The following is a 22183-nucleotide window of genomic DNA, read 5'->3' on the forward strand; positions in this document are numbered from 1 at the left end:
TATAAAATCAAGTTAAGCCTTTTGTTTGCTTCAGAATTCTGAAAATTTCTGTTCAGAATGCCAGTAGGGGATTAATGAAAGTAATAGGTTAGGTCTTTTTACACTCCATGCATATTAAATCTGTTGAAGCACTGACAAAGCACTCCAAGTCTATGGAAAAAATTATCAGCGAGTAATAGCCCTAAGGTAGCCTAACTAACAACCATTCTTCTTGAGAGAAGATTTTAAACTCAGATTTTATTGTAATTCTACTTTTCTGTAGTGTCTAATGGAAATATAAATGAGACCACTGCCAGAAGGGTTTATTTGGTTGGTCCATTTTACTGTACAAACACAATATTTCTGTCTGGAGCTCTGCTACCCACCGTCTGAAGTTGGCTACACTTGCCAGACTCCTACATCTGGGAGCTTTTGGTGGCTAGCTTTTTCTGTTTTGTTTTTAAAAACAAATGAAAATAAACAGCTCTGACAAATGCATATTCTTGCATTATTAAATTATGGTTTAGTTACGTTGAAGAGGGAGAGTAAGATGATACTGAACAGAAATGTGTGCCAGGGCTTAACTTTGTAAGGTGCTTTGCTTTACATTTTGCCAGAATGGTTTGGAATATTGGTTCATTAATTTCATTTGTTGTAGGCAAATAATGCTTGTTTTATATATCACATAAATATTGGTAAATATTGATTAAGTAAAAATACAGTACCTTGTAATGAGTGAAAATATTTTCGAAAGTGTTTTATCAAACCTTCAGGTATATAAGGGGAAAAAAAGATGTCACTTGAGTGTTTCTTCTCTGGGCAGTTGATTCAAGTTCAGCAAAGATTTTAGTGATTCACAGTTGTTTCCAAATGCAGTGATCAATGAAATGCTTATTTAGGCTGTGTAAAATAGCTATTACTGCCACAACAAACAGCTTTTTAGACTTGACGAAACTATGTCTGGAAATTGTAGAAAGTGGGATTCCAAATGTTTAAAATTTGGCTTTTTCCTGTTGCCTTAAATAAAATTTCTGTGCTTGGTCTGTCAGTAGGCAATGTTAGCAAGCTCTGATAATTTCAGAAAGATAAACAACACTTGAAATTTTACTGGAAAATCATTGTGTATAAAGGGGGTCTTTGGACTTGAGTAGTTCTGGTAAGTTATGATAAATGCATTCTATAAAAACTAAATTTGGCAGAGGAAAGTCCACTCATTCTGATGCAGTAGAGTACAGCCTTCAGAACGAGGTTTTACTTCTGAGGATTCCAGAGGAAATTATCTGGTTTTCTTTTCAGCACATCACCTATGTGTCATGTTTTCTTACCAGTTTGGTTGCCTACTGTACAAAAGTTATGCTATTTTTTGCACAAGAAAGTACATAAGAAATGTTTTTGATGATGCTTTTGTAGGAAAAAAGTCACATACGAGATCTTTCTTCTTGTTTTCAGAGAGCTATTGCTTACCTCTTTCCTTCTGGCTTATTCGACAAACGGGCCAGACCTGTGATGAAGGTAGGATTTCTTGTTACATTTCTGAATAAATGTAGCATGATACTTTGAGTAACTTTTTCCTTTTGCTGATATTTTTCATTTATTTGCAGCATCCTACTGAAATTTTTCCAGAGCAGAGAAGTAAGTGGTCTTAGATACTTATTTAGTTATCTCTAAGTATTAGAATTGTTGTATATGTAGAATGTCTTCTTTTTATGGATTGGCTCTTTTCCCTGTGTTTCTAATGGCTGCTAAGACATGAGCAGTAAAAGTCTATTGTGATATTCTGTGGTTTAGGATGAAAAATTATCAGAGTGCCGCTGATCTAAGAAATTGTGTTAACTGACTAAGATAAATGTTTTTCATTGTTTAAAAATAAGCAATAAATAGAATTATGTGTAGAATCTCTTGAAGTCATGTGAAAACCTTTTGTTAAATTCAGTCGCTTTTTGTCAGAGCTATCACCTCCGTTAAATATTCATTAATACTATTTTAAACCAAAATTTGTTGCTCTAGAAGATTAGAAATTACAGTTTTGAATTTTTTTAAGTAATAGGCAAAGTAGAACCTCTGCGAAACAGTTCTTTGACCTTAAAGCCCTATCTCTGCATATCTGTCCATACTGTCTTTGGTCTTGCTCCTGAGACACTGTATAAAGTCCCAGATGTCAGTGATATGCCAGTATGTTGGTCAGTTCACTAAAAACAACAATTTAATTTTAAATAGAACGTTTGAAAGATAAAGTAAAAACCTGTTGACAGTTTTGACTAGTATTTAGTATGAACTAGTAGTTTGGGTGTGAAATTCTACATTCACTGAGTTATCAGGTCCCAGATAAACATTTATTATTATCATTATAATCTTAAAGTTTTCCTTCCTTTTCCCTGCTGCTGAAATAATTGATACTTGTTTTTTGGGGGACTTTGTGTCTTTGGAAAGCAGTCTAAACTATATGAAATCTTGGATTTTCAGCTTTCAAATGGTATCATGCCTTATTTTTCGACTTCCCTGTATTGTGAAGTAAAAAAGTAGAAAAGGAAAGGGTAGGAGAGAGTTAATCATTAAGTAGTTTTAAAACCCAAGGGTTGTTTTATGGAAGAACTAAGCTACTATTCTATATGCTTTAAGGACTAAAGCATTCTTTGAAATGCTAGCAATATCCTGAGGACTGTAAGAACAAATTAGTATAAATGTATCATTTTGTATTTGTATCTAAAAATAACACATTCAATAAGTATCTCTTAAGGCAGCTTTGTCTATGTATTGCGTCTTCAATAACTTTGAAATGCAAAACTTAAGTTTATACTTTGGAAAGTTTCCAGAACAGTTTTTTCAACAAAATATGGTTTCACAACTGTATACATGGAAAATCACCCTAGTAAAATATGTGGTAAAAGTCCCCTGTGTTCTTTCTTTTCTGCTAAGTTTTGCATCTATTCAGCTTCTGAATGTATATATATCTTGATGTTCCAATCCAGTATATATTCTGCTTATCAGACAGGTTTCTGGAGTCTTATCTTTGCCTTTAGTTTACAAATAGCTTTAATTAACTTAACTGGATAAAATGGCTGGGATTTTCTCTACAGTTCAATTTGTAAAAAGCTCTCAGGTTTTTATTTTTGTAATTTTTCTTTATTTGAAAGATCTTTGTTATGTTATCTAAGTTTGCCTTTTTTTTTTTTCTCCAAAGTTGAATTTTGTCTTTAAATAATACTTTGTAATGAATAAAACAGACTGGATATGCTGAATTAATATGGAACATTTGTTTTCTTGCTGAACTAACTGTGTAAACTATAGGATAGGTATTTGTATTTAAGTATCCCAAATGTAATAACAAGGACAAGTTCTAAAATCACCCAAGTTCTGAATATGGTTGTTGCCCACAAAAGACAATTGTACACATACTTAGTTTAGCTTAGATGTATTATGCTAATAAAAACCTTGTTTGTTTTAGCACTGTTTTTTCTAGAGTTGCTTATTTTTCACTTTTCAATGTAGATTTCAGTTGTCTCTTACTTAGTATCTTTTTGCACTAAAATGTATACTTCTATTTGTAATACCACCTATACAGTCTTTTAGAGTAGTACACAAAGGATTTCCTTATGTCAAATGTTATTTACAACTATAATTTTAAATATTTTATTATAACTGCAGAGGGAGATTAGCTTTAAAAAAATATTGTCTAAACTATAAGATTTCTAGGCAGATTGAGCACCTGAAAAATGTCTTTGTTCTTTGATTTAAAAAGACAATCAGTATTGTGAAAGAGGTTTCTAACTGCAGTTAGATACAAGGGAATTTTTTTTAGTGATTGTATATTGCTTTCTTGTCTAATCTTGCCTTCCATTAGAAATCCAGTGGGGAGAAGATGGCCGACCATTTCACTTCCTCTTTTATACTGGCAAGCAGTCGTATTATTCATTAATGCATGTAAGTATGTTATCTGTAATAGATAATGTCAGCTCCCAGTCAAGTGCATGTTATTCTAGAGGTGCTGCTCAGGAGCTCCTGAGCTTAGTTATGTTTTCACAGTAGGCCATAATATCACCACTGAAGCTATATGCAATGTATATTTTTGTGTCACAGTATTCGTTATTACGAGCATTTATGTGTCACATTTAGGAGAACACACTATGTAATAGTTCTTCCTTTAATTTTTGGTTCATTTTACAGTTTTGGCTATGGACTGGTTTTGAATAGTCTGAACATTTTTCTGTAGGCTATATCTAGTTAGTAGCAAAAGATTAGTAGTGGAGAATGCACATACAACAAAAACTTTGCTAGTTCTAGCAAAGTTCATTGTAGAATAAAAAATAGTTCTTTTTTTTTCCCTCTGTGAAGGGCAAAGCTATAGGAAATGTTATTTGTGCTGACATTTAGTGTGAAGAAAATTTGCATTTAAACTGCTTAATTGATTTTTCTAAGATGGTTCCATTCATGCAAACTTAAGGCTTTTTCTGATTAATATAGTTCCAGGAGTAAAGGATCTGCATCTTTTACCTTTATGAAAAAAGCTGTATCTAATAGAGTACCACTAGACCCTGAGTATTGATATGGGTTGTGAACAGATCTTTCATATCTGTGACCATCAGTAGCACAAGCATTATCAGCATCTTTAGAGGAGTCTATGGGAAGATAATCATGTTTTGTACACATACTTACAGAAGACAAAAGCATTAACAATGTAATAATGCAGAAATATTTAATTGGATATTCACATCAGATTTTGTTTCTTCATTAGACAGTTTCAAGAAGTTAGTTCTATGGTTAGTCAGTTGTCAGAAAAACAAACAAACTTTATGGTCACAAATTCAATGCACAGCTTTACTGAGTATAGTGTTTTTATTAGAATGATCTGATATTTATTTGAGTTCTGTGTACCCAAAGGACAAAATCCCTTTTTGTCAGGTACATTTATTTCTTTGGGAGAATAAAAAACACCCCCACTTTTTTTCTTTTTCCTTTTTTTTTTTTTTTTTTGTTGTTGACCTTGGGCAAATGAGCTTCTTGCCCTGGCAGAAATGAAATGAATGATAAATGTAGAGAGTGTCTTTGCTGAGTAATGGAGCTGCAGCATAGGCTTTCCACAGAGGTTTTCTCCTGCACAGCCCGAGGCAGCCCGAGGACCCCTGCTGTTCATTCAAATAGGTATGTCAAATCTGCCTCGAAACGCCGCTGGTTTGATCTGTGGTAATATTTGTGAAGGTTCCATATGGACTTGAGCCCCCTGCAGTGCTAAGAAATAATGTACAACGCTTCATGGTGCAGACGCAAATTTTCTCTGAAAAGGGATGCAATGCTGCGTTTTAGCTGTCGGAGAGGATGATGGAGCTGACGCGCTAGGCCTGTCAACTTGTTACACGGATGGGTTGCACGCAGCAAGGCTGTGGAAAATCTGTGCCTTTTAACTTTTCTACTTAATCACGGTTGTAGCATTGCCTTTAGACTGTATGCTACATTAATTCTCTTCCTGCCTTCTGCCTTTCATCCCAAGTTTCACGGAAAAAAGTAAAGCATGCAGGTCTTGTAGAGGAGCCTTATCAAACAGCTGTCATCTGACAAGCCATTTGCATTTGTTTTGGCTGAAACAGAGCAACCCAAGGGCAAGATGTTTTGTTGCATTCCATCATAATGAAGAAATTACAAATTTTACAAGGAGCACAAGTTTATTTTTAGCTCTTCCTAGCAGTTAGGGTGTGCAAGCTTGCCTTGGAAATCTCTGAAAGTATAGTGCGTGTTTTGTTTCTAAGAGCATGGCAACCACCTTCAAACAAATGGCCTTGACAAATGCATTTTTCATTAGTATAGGATACTTGAGTGTTCTTCAACTCTTTCTGAATATTTTCATTAAATAGGCTTATATCAATGTAAATCCATTAAGTGAGATTTAACAGGTTTTTTTTCTGAGTTGGCCAAATGAAAGGCAAAATCTGCATGAAATTCCCAACATTGTTTTAACCACTTATTAAACTAATGTGTATTTAAAAAAATGTATTCCTAAGTCTCAAAGCTAATTAATTTGTCCAGAAAAGAGTTGTATGTTAATACAGCCTAGTGTAAGTAATCAATCCGATTTGAAGATGCCTTTTAAATTGCTACATTAAATCTAATAAACAGGATAAACATATTATTTAGCTTACACTTTTATGCTATTAATGACTACATAGGCTCATGTGGAACTTGAATTTTGTTACCTGTTAGTTGTTATATATCTGGGCATAGTGTTATTCTTTAGTTAGTCCTTATAAAAAATATTGTCCACTTACTGAAAAAAACCTATTTTTGTATGTATTATAATTGCCAATTTAAATGTTTCTCTTTCAGTGTGAAATGAGCTATCGTACAAGATATTTGTTACGTGCATTATTGTTTTTGTTCTGCTTGTTGAATAAAGTTTAGCTGTAGGGAAAAGGACAATTTATTTTTCTTCTGATACACAAAAGACTGTTTATTGCATGAAACACCATTTTGCAAATGTTTGATAGTGCATTTGACGATTTCACTTAAAAGTTTTTTAAGAATAATAACATTTTTTTAATGTGCAGAACAAGACAAAATGGTGCCTTCATACCATTGTGCACAGGAAAATAGTAATTCCATGTAATCATGCTTCTTGTACATTTTTTAGAAATATCAGGGCTTATGGATTGAGGTAAATACTCTAACAATTTAGCATTTTAACTCTCAAAAATATTCCGAAACTTAAAACCAAAGTGTATGCTGAACTCAAAACACAAGAAACAAAGTAAAGTGCAAACTCAGGTAAAATGTGAGCTCTGCAGCATATCTTAACTATAATGTTGATAGAATTTTTTTCCCCATAAAAATCTTTTTAGGGATTCATTTGCTGATTTTTTCCCCATTTTTAATGCAGAGTAAAATAATTTTTTATTATTTTAAGTGTCCTTGTCGAGAACTGAAGTTTGATCTCTATTAGAAATGGAAGCATTTCAGTACATAGTCTTGTAAAATCAGCTATTTTGATTGTGTAATAGCTGAGTTTACAAGACACACAGATGTGTACAGTCATGAATTGGACTATTGAATCCTCAAGTGATTAGTAAAATCTTCACCTGCCAGCTTTGAAAAAGCAAGTGTGTCTTCAGAAGCTTTCTTTAGCCGTTGGAGAGTGAAGATTTGTCAGATAAATTATTGGGCATTACATGTGATTCCTGATTTTGCAAAGGCTCATCCACATTACTTCACACGTGAGTGGTTCTTTCAGTCTGTTGGCTTTATCTCTATACAGAGATAAGATACATGCATCAATTTTTAAGTACTTCAGACCAAAATTTTATAAGAGTTGCAAGTCCACTTTCATTGCCAAAAATATGTAGGAAATTATATTTAACATTTCTCTTACACTTGGAATTACTTTAAAATGTTGCTTGACTTCATCTCCCATGTAAAGGGTTCTTTGTTTGAATAGATATGATTGCTGTAATTTAACCAGAACAGTTTAAAGATATAATTTTAATTCTTAAAAGTGCATGTTCTTAAAACTTAAACAGGCTGTGGAATGTTGGTGTTCTTTGGGATTACCTAGGGAGTGTCTTCAGGCAAATTTTATTGTTGCTGCTGTTCTAAACCTTTTTGTCATTGTAACTGACAATTAATTTCCTGCGGCTAGAAAGTGGTGGATGGTAACCCATATCTCATTTTATTTGCCTGTGTTTATCAGTTGTTTCCAAATATGACAAAATCCTTAAAGTCTTCTAACTTGTGTCATGTTAGTTGAAAATACTTGAATTGCTGTTTAGAAGCGATTCTGACTGTAGTCAGTCTGTCTTAAGGTCACAACTGTGATTGCCTCCCTGTGTCCTTTTTAAAGGAACTGTGTTGTAGCTGTGTTGAGCTCCTGTTCATGTATTTTTGCTGACCATACTGATAAATAAATATGCATGTCAGAATGTATTGGAAGAGGATGGGTGTTTGTGAGGAGGCAGACAGGAGACTGCTTTTGTAGGTAGAGTGGTGACACCCTCTGTCTTTGAAGGCAAGAGGTAAGTCAAGAGTAGCAGTAAGGTGGAAAAGGTCCATACACATTTATAAGACCTAATAAACCAGCACATCTTCTAAGCATCTGACATCAAAGTATCATCTTTGTGCCTGGCTTGACTTCTTCCAAATGCAGAAACTCATGGAGCTCATCAGATTCAATCTCTGACTGTTCCAGCTGAACTCTCCCCAGCTTGTTGAGGGACAGGCACAGCACTCCTTCCCTTTCTCTTCCCTCACTCTGTGGTCCCAAGCAGAAGCCTCCATACTCATTCTTTACCTTGTCTTAACTACAGATGCCTAAAAATTGCTTGGTGCAGGCATACCTCATGCTCTCTGACCCAAACTGTGCCTGCTTTTAATGTATAGGCAATAATTTTTGAAGCCTAATGGTCAGCTCTGAATGAAGTTGTTAAGATTACTTGAGTGATGTGGCATAAATCTTGCCCACAGTAGTAATACTGTATCTTGTTTCCTTAGAGGGCTACGGTTATATTTGTGAGGTTTGGAAATACTTGAAAATAGGATTTCGGCTCTTTTATGTAATGTTGCCTGTGTCTGAGGATAAATAAACTTTTTTTAAGTTGAAATTTTTTCCTAGCTCCTATCTGATAACAGTTACCTCACGAAAGAGAAAGGATTTCTGAAAGGATAACTACTACTGTAATATATGAATTCTCATGCTGTCTCAAAAGTGAAGGATTTTGTACTTCAAGATTTTAGCTGTGGAATTATTTTAAAAATATTTTGTTCCACTGTGGCATTAAAAATGTAATCAGTGACCTGCGTCAGAGACTTCAGTAAGTTGTCCCTATTTAAATGCTTTGAGTGCAGCTCAGATAACAATCTGTTCTTTGTTCATACATTTTAAGTACAAATATTTTTAGTGTTATGTGCAGGTGTATTTTATATTGGTGAAAAAAGCTTGAACAGTAGGTGTTTATTACTAAGCAAGGGGCTTCTATTCTGTGGTTATTTTTAAGCTGTTGCAGATATTTCACTGCATCCTGTTATAAATCCCAGTTTTAAGTTAAGAACGAGTATTTCATTAGTTAATATCTGATAGCACCGAGCTATCTCATGTTTCTTCCTTTACTGTTTCTTTGTAAGTAATACAGATAAAAATCCCCAAACCATTGTTTCTTGTCCCCACAAATTCTTACACTGTTGTTTCTCTGTAGTATTTGCTAAAACTCATACTAGTATGGTATAGGAAAGTGACTATAAGCTTTCTATTTCACTCCTAAATGAAAGTAAATTATTTGACATAGAAGTACTTAGTTGTAGTACAACTGTCCTGTTGTTTCAATATAATTTATAATTATTTCTCCAAATACTCCTATTTACCTTTGCATTTGGATACTGTTGTAATTAAGAGTATTAGAGGTTATATTTTAGAACAAGTAGTATTTATAAGTTTCTGAACTGAAAAAACCCTAAAAATACTTTATTTAAAATGTTTTTCTTCTGTAATACTTCTATTCTGATTTTTTGAGTGTTTTCCCCCTTTTTTTTCTTGAAGTACTAAATCACTGTCACACCATTGTTTGAAAATAATAACATAGCTAAGAATTTTTAAGAAACTATTTTAAAATACTGAAAATTCAGAGTAAGTCTCATCTGCACACAGTGGAAAGAACAGAAATTCTTACTAAGGTAAATGTGCAAACTTCTATCCATGTAGACATGCCAGGGTAAGAAATTGTGACTGATACAGATCACCAGTAAATCTGACACTTCTACATATACAAAAGTCCTAACTAAATGAAATTAAATATGTCTTAAACCTTGTCAGTATTTTGAGGAAGTCAAACAAAAATGTGAATGCACTGGTGAAATTATTGTGCAGTGTGTTTTGGAGTTGCATTCATTATACAAATGTATAATGTTGTTGTCTTTCTGTATACAGTTGAGAATTTTTTTTTAACAAGCATATGTAAGAAGGCAAAACACACTGCTGCAGAATTCAAAATCAGTAATTTTGAACTGCACGTGATTTTTTTTTTGTCAGAGCTCTGCTTGTTTTCTGACCTCTGTATTTTATGTGTTTGAAGAGTAAAACCATTTAAACATGCATTTTCAGTAGCAAAATTTAAATATTAAATGAAAAAATCTATTTAAATACTTCTTCCATATACATTTAAGGAAACATATGGAAAACTGCTGAGTGTTCAGAAACATCAAGACCAACTGATAGCTCAAGACCTTCCTCTTCAAAAGGAAAAACGGTAAGCTTCCAATTAGAAGGAATATTGGTAGTAGTTTTCTTCATGTGCTCTCATATTCTGTTTTGGCATTTCTGGTAGTTCCCCGTGCTACCTGCCTTCTATTCCACAAACAGATTTTCAGGCTTTTGCTCTATTCATTGTGCAATATGTGTATGATAATTTCATCTTGAAAAGTTTTACCAGATATGTGTGGAGCACTCACTTCTCATTGTTAGAAGTGACATTTCTATTTCTCGTACTCTTTAAACTCTCTCAGCTCTTTTCAATATTCTTTGCTTTATAAAAGTTCTGAAGTGTGATTTGAAAATAAACAGAAAATATCCAGAATTCTGTTTCTGTATGAAACATATGTATATTCATATATATGAATGTTTTCTCTTTTTGTATGAAACATATGTATATTCATATATATTAATTAACATATGTATAAAACATGTATTCTGTATGAATTTTCTAATTATGTCTTTTATTAAAACATTTCGAAAAAAGGAGGTAAACTTTTTATAAAAAACCAAGGGCTTTTAAAGTACCAACTACATTGTTCCTGCTTTTAAAATCTCAAGATCTAAGGTTCAGCTCTTTAAAAATCTTTAATTGCAGTTCTTGAATATTTTAACTTACCAATATTTAAATTTAAGAGTCTCAAAATACTTAATTTCACTATTTTTCTTCTAATGGCTTTGAACAGAAATCATCAAAACCTAGTAATTTTACAAAAGCTCATTTGGCTGGATTTCTTTAATTATTGCCACTATTAGTAATTGAATTTAGGGTCTCTTTTTTTCTGTTTAACTTCTCTGGTCAAGCTCTTCATCTCGGTAGTCACTGGACAGAAAAGCTCCATGTCATCCAGAAGCTATGGGAAATCTACAGTTGTTGCTTTCTAAGTGTGCCCAGTCAGGATATGCTTTTAAGTGCTGTTTGACTGTAGTCTTGATTTTTGACGTTTCTTGCAAGGATTTTATATTAGAAAATGAGTTAAGCAAGTGTTAAAAAGCAATGGCTGCAGCTAGGAAGTTTTGGTTTAGGCATTTACTGCTTTTTGATATAGTTACTTTTTTCCCAGTCCCAAGTTGTTTTTATCTTTGTTCTTGCTGTGCTTTTTCTAGCCAAATGTATGCATTGCTCCAGGAGCACATCGTGTTGGTTTGTTGCTTCTTCGTTTCAGCCATTTGTTATTTATGTTATGAAGAGAAAGGATTAATTTGCTGAGATTATTTCAGTTTCTTAAATAACAGAAGTTTGTGTTTCTTCATGATATAAATAGCATTCTGTGACCCACAGAATGTTGCATTATAGATTTGTGTTAGGTTCTGAGCAGACAAGAGAACAAATGATTTTAGTTTCTTGCTGCATCCTGCTGAGAAATAGCCTGACTCCTTACAGAGCTCAGCCAGTGGATTTACTGATGTGAAAAACAACCTAAAGCTAGCCAGAGATGAAAGGTTTTTTCCCTGTTAGGTTTGTAACACAGAGAATTTAAAGAATTTTTGATACTTACTTCTCACTCTGGATATGGTACTTCCTCTGGGATTAGTCTGGATAGGATAATTTATCTCCTAAGTATAGGTAGAGGGTTGGTGGGAAGGGTTGTTTTTTGGTTTGAGAGGCATGGAGTTTGTTGGGATTTTTTTCCCCAGAAAATAATCTATTGTGAATACATTCTGTAATACTAACTGTAGTTAGGTTAGGACCTGATCTGAACTACTTCAAGTTTATAGCTTTTCACATGCAAGAATTTTTTTCCAGCTTCAATGGAAGTAGCAAGTAACAATACGTAAATGCAAGTAATATACTTGAGTCTGTCAGGACTGGAAGCTTTTTAAAATTAAAATCTGCATTGACTCTAAATAATCCTTTCTCGTGTCCTGACTCAGAAAAACATTAATATGCATGCTTGAGAAGTAGTACTCCTTAAAAACACCTTCAGAAGGAATGTTTTACTGAATCACAGCTTCCTTCATGCTGCTGAAAGGAGCATGTTTCTCAAAAACCTGAGGAGTTAAAAAGCTAGTTACATCTTTGCCTTAAATTTACTTGATAATGTTGGTATGTATTTTTATTGCTGTTTGTTGGTCACTTCATATCATATATATTTCAACAATTTACTTCAAACATTGGGTTTTCTTTGCCTTAGTATCTCTGTATGAGGCTGTTCTCTTAGAAATCTCTGCTTTTGCTATCACCAGTGCAGTCACTCTGCTGAGCAGCTCAAGATTAGCCAGTAGATAGAACACAGGGTGTCACTGCTACATTAGTACTTTGAGTATGCTTACTGCTAGTGCTGTTCTTTATATTGATCAGAAAAGACCAGTGGCAAAAGAATTTGATATTAACACTCTGCCTTTGATTTTGCTATGGGCTGCTAGTATTAATGTAAATTTTTCTGGCAGCATGCTTTTAAAAGTAAGTTGTAAGTTGTGGGGAAGATTACTTTCTATTACAGTATTATTCTAATTCAATCTCTGACTTCAATAATATGAATAATGCATAGCTGATACTCATAATGGTCATATGATTAATTCAATACATGAAGTTACCATACCTTTCAAAAGGCAGATCTTTTTAAATCAACATAGGCTTTCTCATGTTTACTATAGGAATGTGATCTGCATTCATTTGTAATGGAAAATGTATTTCTGAACGGAGACTGACTGTATGTGTGGTCTTTTGTGATGTAACTCTAATTGCATGGTTAATTAAAGGAAGAATATATATGATATTTTAAACAGAAACCTGGCTGGCAGCAGATGGCTGACTAAGATTGAATTGGAAGAAATGTTGTTAGAAAAAGTGTCAGATGATGATGTAAGTAATTAATCTTCCCAGTCTTAAGGAGGTTTGTATCTTAAAAATATGGACTCTGTGTATGTTTTTGGATACTGGAAAGGTATAATTCAGAAGGAGGTGCTCTTCAAAAAAGTTTTCTGTCTTCTGATAAAGTCTGTGGAGACAGTTCACAGCACTGTCACATTCATGTTGTTTTGAAGTGACTTGTGTTGGTATTTTTTTATCTAGCACAATACAGAACTCTTTAAGAGCTGTCCATTGTTATTACCATAATTTAGTTTTTCTCCTGGCAACATTGTGAGACCTAGGGCACTTATTCCTTGTAACCGAATTATGTGGTCAGGAATTGGTTACAAGAATTTATTATAGAAATAAATAGTCATTGATTGTAGTTACAGATGAAAAATAGGGCTAGAACTGCTATTACTAATTATAGAGAAGGGGTAAATATTCAACATGGGGAAATACAATGGATTTGTACAATAGTAAACTTGCACAGAGTTAAGTTCTTTAATGTTAAGGATGACATTGTAATGTTACAAAAATCACAGAGGGCTTACTAGAAATAAGGAGTCCTTCTTCTTAGTGATTGACTAAAAAATCAAATAACAGAAACAAGACACAAAGCTGTATAGATCTGTGGTTTGATACAGATATCTCCTGTTACATTCTTCTTGGTATGAATATGGTGGAAGAGAGGAGAGTTTTGCAGTTTCCTCAGTGTCTGCAAACTGTATCACCCTGTAGGTTTGGAGTTGTCCTTTACATCTATCTCTGGGGATAAGACTATTCATCCTAATAGTCATACACTTTTTTCTCACTCAGAGCTTTTCCCTACAGTCCTCTGAAAAGCACTGGATTTTGTAACAGCAGGTTTAGTCTATGTGGCCAGTTTATGGAAGCTTGAATATGACAGTACCAGAGAATGTAACTCTATTTGTCTGAACATTCCAAGTGTTTTCTCACCTAGAAGCAGTGTTCCTCAATCTTGTCTGTCCTGTGAACAACAGCTTAGCAAAAATAGCATAACAGCAGCAAACATGCCCTTTGCTCAGTTGTCATCTGGAACGGTGGCATGTAATGGCTTTGTTGTCTGTGGGGGATGTAAAAAAGTCTCGAGCAGATTGTGGTCCATACGCATAAGTTAGAAGTAATTGTTGTAAATTCTCCATCCTGATAATACCCAGGAGACTTTCTCTACTTGCAGTAGAAGCCATGAAGACTTCAGTATTTTCAGTAGCTATTGCATTTGGAATGGCTATTTTTCCTCTCCAAGTGCCAGGTCTTGTATAACCAAACAGCTTGGTGTTCTTTTAGTACATTCTGTACATTACTACATTTTACATCTATAAAAGTACATTGCAATAAACTTAAAAAAACACCAATCAACCAAAACCTACACTAAACTCTTCTATATACTGGCCTCTCCAACGTAAGATCACAAAGCCTGAGTCTATAGTAAAATACATTGTTTAAATATATTTGAAATGTCTCAGTATAAGCTTCCAGTCTTTCCTCCTCAAATTCTTACCTTTTGCCACTGCAACAAAAATTTCAGGGATGTTTACATTATTAAACAAAATCAGAGCTATTGATTTTTTTTCACTTGGAGAGTGCAAGTTCTACTTCTATAGTATCTATAATTTATATGTTTTTATTTCCGTATTTCTGCTCTTCAAAGGCTTTATCACAAATCTGTGTCATATTTTAGGTAAAAGTAGTTTTCAAATGATGTCAAAGTTCCAGGGACTATTATTAAGTTAGAAGAAAAGTAATAATTTGGTGCTAAAGAAGACTGGTAAAAGAGTATAATAATATATAATAATTTTATAAAAATAAAAGAGTACAATAACTGTTTGTAAGTAAAAAAAAACCTTCAAAAATCAGGTTATGATATCTATATGAAAAATCAATTTTTGATGGTATGATACCTTTATATCTGGTGACAGGTGTCTGGAGCTCCTGCCAGTAACACTTGGTAACAGGACATCCCCACTTTTTGCACAAATGGGTTAACACACTGGTGTATAATCACATGTTGAAGAACTTTGGAGGGAGGTATAAGGGGGAAGGAGAACCACACAGTAGTGAAGGATAATTTATTTCAAGAGGTTGCCCTTTAAGTCAAGTATCTCTTGAATTTTTAAATACCTTGATTGTTCAGTTTTAAAGGAAATCATAAACATTAAAGTAACTCAACTTGAACAGCCAAAGATAGGCATTTTTTTTGTATGCTATGAAATATAATAATTTATGAGATTCAGTTCAGTGAAATAAAATTATTTCCAAATCAGTGAATATGCTGACTTACTAAAAAGTAGGTGAAAATCTGTTCCTATTTTAATAAAACAATAGTAAAAAAAGTAAGGCATTACCCAATGTGTTGTTTGTTTTTTTTTTTTTAATGAGATGAACTTCATTCTAATACAGTTATCATTTATTAAAAAGGAGTTGGTTATGCTTTGAAGTTTCACTGTTTGCTGAAGAAAGAACGAGATGTCTTTAGTCACACAGAAATGATGCAACTGCATACTGTTCTTAAATCAGCATGTAGGTGCAAAAGTGTCATCTTTTCAGAAATCATCAATAAAAGAGAAGTAGGAAAGATCCATTAAATAAAAATAGAAAGTTTTCACAAATGCAATTACACTTACATACTTTAATGAAGTCTTGTTGTCTTACAGTATTCAAGATTTATTAAACTCTTACAAAAATTGGTAGCATTGCCATGTGCTGACATCGAGGAGGAGTATATACAGAAGTTTTCCAAAGAAGTTCCTGTGCAGTTGCAGAAGGTGGTTATCGAGCCCTTGCAGCATGATGAGCGAGGAGTGGCCTTCAGCACTGGAGAAGGTAATAATTTCAAGTTGATTTGTAACAATGTAGACTTTTTTCCTCTTCACATTGCTTTCTTGTAGTATGTAAAACACTGCTGAAAGTGTCACTAGTTCATTTTATATGCTCATATATATGTATACTGCATGTATAGCTGTTAGTGATGTTATGGAACGCTAAGGACTGGTCAGAAAGTACAAGTTTTTGGCCCAGACGTCTATCATCTGTTTTTTATATGTATTTCTATACAGTAATAACTCTGTAGTGAGGACCCCATTGGGTTACAGGTTGTAGGATACAAAATGATTTTTGGGCAGAGCTAACTGATGAACATACAGAGTGGAGGACTGCACAAACAAATATGAATAGTTCCATTGATGTAACAGTGTTATTGCTTGGTATAAAAATGGCATGCTTAGACTAGTAAGTAACCTTTATAATGACTTTTGTAGGTAATCCAGCAAAGGGGAACTTTGAAGATGCAAGGAATAAATAGCAAGGCATTTGGATATTTACAAACACCTAGGAAAATGTGAAGAGGAAATTTCTAAATATGGGACAGATGGATAATGGAATATTGATCATTCATACTGAGATTAAGGAGATTAGTTTCCCAACTCCCCCACTTAACAGACATTGATTGAAATATATTGAAAGATAGTTGTTCTTTCTTTGCATTTTTTTTCGTACCTCGGCTTGTAAAACCAAACAGCTGGCACTGTATGAATGTGATGAGATTTGTTTAACTACTTAGGCACTTGAAGTTCTGAAGAATATTGAAGCCTCAAAAAAGATTTTATTTAATTCCTTTAAGGTAAAAGAAAAACTGCCAGAGCTACTGCAGTAGTTTATGACAGTGGGACTGGAAAAATTACAGTGAATGGAGTAGACATTTTACATTACTTCCCAGTGCTGCAGGACAGGTGAGAGCACTATGAAATGCTGTATTTTACTGTAATTAAATTATTCCAGCAAAAGTATTGCCATACAGTTATGTGTTGATGCTATGTTGATTCTATGTTCTTGTCTCTGTATAACTATTTCATAAAAATATGTCTTACATTTCCTCCTAATTTTCAGGAGTTTACTGATATGCAGACCTTGATGTTCCTTGCCTCACCTTTTCTGAAGGGATGCAAAAACCAGGAGTACAGACTTTTTTAATAGCTCAAATTTTAGTCCCCTTAGAAAGGGCTTGAAATTTTTCTAAAAATTAAGTGTTTCACAAGAGATTTGCAAATTGCATGCATGTGTATGCAGTATGCATGCAGTATGCAGTAACACTGTGGAAGCAAACAAGGTGAGGCTTTTGATGTAAAACTTCAGATTTTGGAGGATGTGCGCAGTCTGATATAGAGAAGACTTCTCATTAAGCTGACATAAAGTTTCTATTCCTAATGTGATTTTATATTGAGGTTTTTAAGCTCAACATTAAAGGGAGAGGTTGCTCAGTTTCAATATCCGGAGCTGGTGGATCTTGGCTTCCTTAGAGAAGTAGTGGAATAAAAGTAGTTGTAAAACTGAGCGTACATACCATTGGCAGTTGGAATATGCTCCTAGCTGCTAATTTCCTATCGATTTGAATGAGATATGAATGCCTTTCTAGGCCTCTGCCCAAAGGTTAACTATATTTTTGTATATACAATGATAAGAAATTTGTATAGCATAGAACTTTATGCACATGAATTTTTAAATTTTTCTTTTTTTTTCCTTAGGGAACAGTTATTGTTCCCTTTCCAGTTTCTCGGCAGAATTGGAAAACATGATATGGTTTGCACAGTCTCTGGTGGAGGAAGATCTGCACAGGCTGGAGCAATACGTTTAGCCTCTGCAAAAGCCTTAAGGAGTTTTGTGACAGAAAAGGAGGTGGAATTCATGAGGCAAGGTAGGAATTGAAATTATTTCAATGTTTCATAATGTGTTTCTGGTAATTAACAGAATTAATACAAGGATCGTTAAGGATCAGATTTGAGTAAATAATCCCAGTGAAACCTTGTGTATTGTATGAAAGGGATGTGCATTGATTTATAGACTGTTTTCACTTGTTACTTAGCATCCTTTGTGTACATATTGGATGACTTCTCAAGCATTTTTCCATCCATTCATGACCTCTTTTAGGTCTATTAACCAGCTTATATTGCCTCAACATTGAATCGCAAAACATGAATGTGTGTTCACTACTAAATAAATCTGGATCAGACATTAGTGAGCTGTAAGATACCGAGATGGAGTTTTGGTTTATTTCATTGATCACATCTTGTTCATGTTTTAAAAAATTTTGTTCTCCAACATAAACGCTGGAGGGTTGGCTTTGAAGAGAGAGTAAAGAGCAATGTTGGCTTTGAAGAGAGAGTAATTTGCAACATACTGCATGCAGCTAGTCAAACCAAGGGAGCTTCTTTCCTCTCTTGCACCATTTAGTGTTTACAAGTTACCTAGGATAAGATAGAATTTATTTAGATAACTGCAGGATTTGATGCTTCTCAGTGATGAGATATCTGTGCTGTTTCAGCAAATGCAGAATTATGAACGGTGAGCTTTTAACTATGCTCTTTCTGGACTAGTAGCAAAAATACCTGCCTGTATTAGTGGCAGAACAGCTGTGATTTTTATCACTCTGTTGCCAGCCATGAAGCAAAACCTGTGTTCATGCTTTGCAGCAAGTTTCTTTGACTGTACCTTTTCAACACTGGCAAGTATAACTTGCTAGGAAAACCTTTGTAAATAAACATTATAATGAGTTTGGTATCTTTACTGAGATCAGGTAATTGTGAACATGTTTGGGACATTACCAAATATACTTTTAAATATATATATATAAATGTATTTGTACTTACATATAAATATGCCACATAACAGTGGTCTTCAGAATGGGGAATGAGCATCTGATCCATCGGGATTCAGTAAGAATGTGCTGTATATAATTCATAAGTGAATAAATGCATATATTGGGGGGTACATGCTCAAAAATACTGTTAGGACTGCATGATCAAAAAGGTTGAGAGACCACTGCTTTCAGGCCCTTAGCAATATGGGTAGATAAAAAACAATGGGTGGTTATTTTAGTGGTGTATAAAGGAAAATATGAATGAAGTTCAGTTACTAAAGAGAAGTTAAAATGTTAGAGGATCTGATGATACTTATTTCAGTATTTTGTGGTTCTGAACCTTTAGCCCTCTAGATCATGCAAATCATACTGTTAGTGGAAGTCATGCTCACGTAGCATACCTGTAATATTAAACAGTAGCAGTAAATAAATGGGTGCTTTTCTGTGTTTTTTAGCTGGATTGCTAACAGTTGACCCACGTGTGAAGGAACGAAAAAAGCCTGGTCAAGAGGGACCCAGACGGAAATTCACCTGGAAAAAGCGATAAGTCTCGAGTATTTAAAGAGTGACAAAATGCTACCACAACTTCAAAACATACTGATTTATGATTTAAAAGTGTTGTATGAATGCATTTAGTAATAAAGACTTTTTTCCCCTTTATAATTACTATGTCTTCTGTTTAAAAAGCAACAAACAACTATAAATTTATTTAAAAATGTGGAAAATCATGGTGCAATTTGATGGAATGCTAAATCTAAAATAGTCACCAAGTGTCAGCTTTGCATCTTAACTCCAGTGAAGTCAATAACAATTTATGAAACTGTTGGTGGATTACAACTTCTAAAAATCAGTCTATTTGTTTAATGATCTGGCAATTTAAATTCTGAAATTAGGCAGCTCCTAACCAGGTATTTGGACACCTTCAGTGTGCCTCCCTTTGTGTCTCGCAGGTATCTGAGGATAAGCAACAACTTCCTACCTAAACTGTGGTGGAGTTGAGAAGTCAGTGAGGATAGTGCTGACAGTTAAGGGGATGTTGAGAGAGGAACTGTCACAGAGGATAACCTCTGCCTGTGGAATCAGTTGTCTCCAGGATGCTTCCCCAGGTTAAGTAGGGAGTGATTCAGAACAAGTACCTAAATTTAGGTTCTCTGAATCATCCTCTGGAGGAGTCAGTTTTTATGTTCTTCCCCCAAATGCAGATAGAGCTGGAGGGATTAAGCTGAAGTTGTCTTTGGGAACACTCTTCTCCACCCCTTACATCTCAAGGGGCCTGTTCAAGGAGGCATGTTCCGAATATGGCTGATGCACAAAGATAGCATTGGACTCTTTGCCAAATACAGTCATAACTTTTCTGTTTTAAAATCAGAAGCAGGAGGTGATGACAGTGCTGCCCACCTCTTGTCTATAATTGTAGCCTTCCAAAATAGATTAGTGGTTACAGCACTCACCCAAAAGCTTAAGGTTTTGGTTTATTGCCAACTTCCTTCCTGGGACAGAGGTCAAATTCTTTCAAGGAAGAGAATATCCTTCATCTGTCCTGTAGGAAGTGGGCCACAGCAAAAAAGATAAAGTTTATCTCACCAGGAAAAGCAGAAAAATACGACTCAGTAGTTTGAACAACAGGGCGCTTTCCAGTTTTCTTTTAATATAGAACACTTCAGTACTTTGAATTCTTTCTTCCAGCCAGATTTTTTTAAGCGCTAGGGTACCTACTCTGCTTCTTAACTTGCTGTAGGTCAAAATCCACACCTCAGAGGTCACAAAAGGTGCCAGTAGGTCACTGCAGGTAATAAGCAACTATAAGTGATGTGTACAGGTCATTATTTTCCCAAGCAACAAATAAATAGACCTCATCAGCTGAGCAAAACAGAGGAGGTCAGAAGTTGGGTATGCATTCTTGACAGACATGTTTGTGATTCCTCTTCCCAAAGCCTGTGCTTCTTTTTAACTTCTGTTCCATGAGAATACTCTGTAAACTTTGACAAGATTCCTCATTGCTAAGGTAGTTCATCTTAATCAGAACACACGAGGCTAAAATTACCCAAATGGACGGTATAGTAAGTTGGGTGTTGGCCTCTTTTCCAAAGTAGCAAGTGATAGAATGAGAGGAAACTGCCTAAAGTTGTGCCAGGGCAGGTTTAGATTGGATATTAGGATAACTTTCATCACCTAAAGGATTGTCTAGCACTGGATCAGGCTGTCCAGGGAAGTGGTGGAATCTCCATCTCTGAAGGTATTTATGAGACATGGGGATGTGGTGCTTGGGCACATGGCTTAGTGGTGGGCTTGGCACTGCTGGGTAAATGGTCAGACTCTGAATTTAGAGGTCTCTTCCAATGCAGAAGATTCTGTGACTGGTTTAACTGAATTCAACAGCTGAGGCATCACCTGTCCTTTTGAAAAACAAATGGGGATTACATGAGATTCTACACGTAGGCAAATACAGAAAGGCTTAACTAGCATTTCTTTTAATTTAAATCTGAATTGCTTGTGTATAGCAAAATAACTCTATGTCATACATCAGTAGAAGTTGTGATTTGTAGTAAAAACATTCATCCATGCTGAGACAGGTACCTAAGGATTCTTTTGCTGTGGTCACATAATGAAATTAACATAATCACGTGGTCTTGAGGGTGCTAGCTGAAGAAGATTCTGAAGAAGATTAAATAGTAGAATTTGTATCATCATCTCAAATGAGAATTGATCAGTTTGGCCACATTATTTGCCTTGTTACTAGGCAAGAAGCTACAAGTGCAGCAGCCTATCAGCACTTAAAACATGCAAATTCTTTTATCATGTTTTAAAGGAATTATTAGTGTTTTACCTCTCAAAAAAGTATGGCCATGGCCTTTGATGTTTTAACTGAGCAAAGAAAATGAGATGAAGTTTCAGAATTTACCACAACTTTTTAGGGAAATCACTAGGAATACTGGTTAGTGCGATGTAGCCAGGTCACTTGCTTAATAGCTACCAGCTCAGGTTTTCAACTAAATCTGAAAATGAAGCAAAAAACATTTTTAAAAGAGAGAAGAAAAAAAAAAAACCAACCAAGGATTGTACAGTTTGGTTTTTTCTTTTCATTTTTCATTTTACTGAAGTTCCTCTCAATTATCTGTAAAACGTGTCAACATTTAGCAGTTAGGAAGTTAAATAGTTTTATTAAGAAAGATTACTATGATCTGTAGTGTTAGAGCTCATGAAAAGGTGAAACTACCATTTTTTCACTCATTTTTGCAGACATCAGAACAAGTATCGTGGGAGAACCAAATTTATCGGGGTTGTTAACTGTTGCTTGTGATGGAAGCACGGCAGTAGAATAAATTAATCAGTGCATAATCTCTTTTAACGTCCTGCTCCTCTTACTCCATTGCAATTCCAAACTTACTGAGAGAAGCCCCGTGAACACCTGTCTTCTGTATTCAAGCCGGGCTTCTTAGGTCTCAGTCTTGAACACTTGCAATGTCGACCAATCTATCTCGCCAGCAAGATTTCATAAGTTACTGTCCTGTGACGGGTGCTTATACACTGAACA

General features: G+C 34.7%; 1 protein-coding gene across 1 annotated transcript in view; it reads left to right on the forward strand.

The window, feature by feature from the left end:
* MRPS9 (mitochondrial ribosomal protein S9) overlaps positions 1-19311 on the forward strand; it is a 33276-nt gene extending 13965 nt beyond the window's left edge. Inside the window, exons 3-11 of the mRNA XM_030278936.4 lie at positions 1429-1491; positions 1581-1611; positions 3821-3900; positions 10114-10196; positions 12929-13004; positions 15671-15839; positions 16636-16744; positions 17537-17706; positions 19104-19311. Coding sequence (XP_030134796.4) covers positions 1429-1491; positions 1581-1611; positions 3821-3900; positions 10114-10196; positions 12929-13004; positions 15671-15839; positions 16636-16744; positions 17537-17706; positions 19104-19195 — 873 coding nt within the window. The 3' untranslated portion in view covers positions 19196-19311. The remainder of the gene's footprint in view (positions 1-1428; positions 1492-1580; positions 1612-3820; positions 3901-10113; positions 10197-12928; positions 13005-15670; positions 15840-16635; positions 16745-17536; positions 17707-19103) is intronic.
* Positions 19312-22183: the final 2872 nt, after the last annotated feature.

This window comes from Taeniopygia guttata, chromosome 1 (genome assembly GCF_048771995.1).
Source record: "Taeniopygia guttata chromosome 1, bTaeGut7.mat, whole genome shotgun sequence".
Classification (NCBI taxonomy): domain Eukaryota; kingdom Metazoa; phylum Chordata; class Aves; order Passeriformes; family Estrildidae; genus Taeniopygia; species Taeniopygia guttata.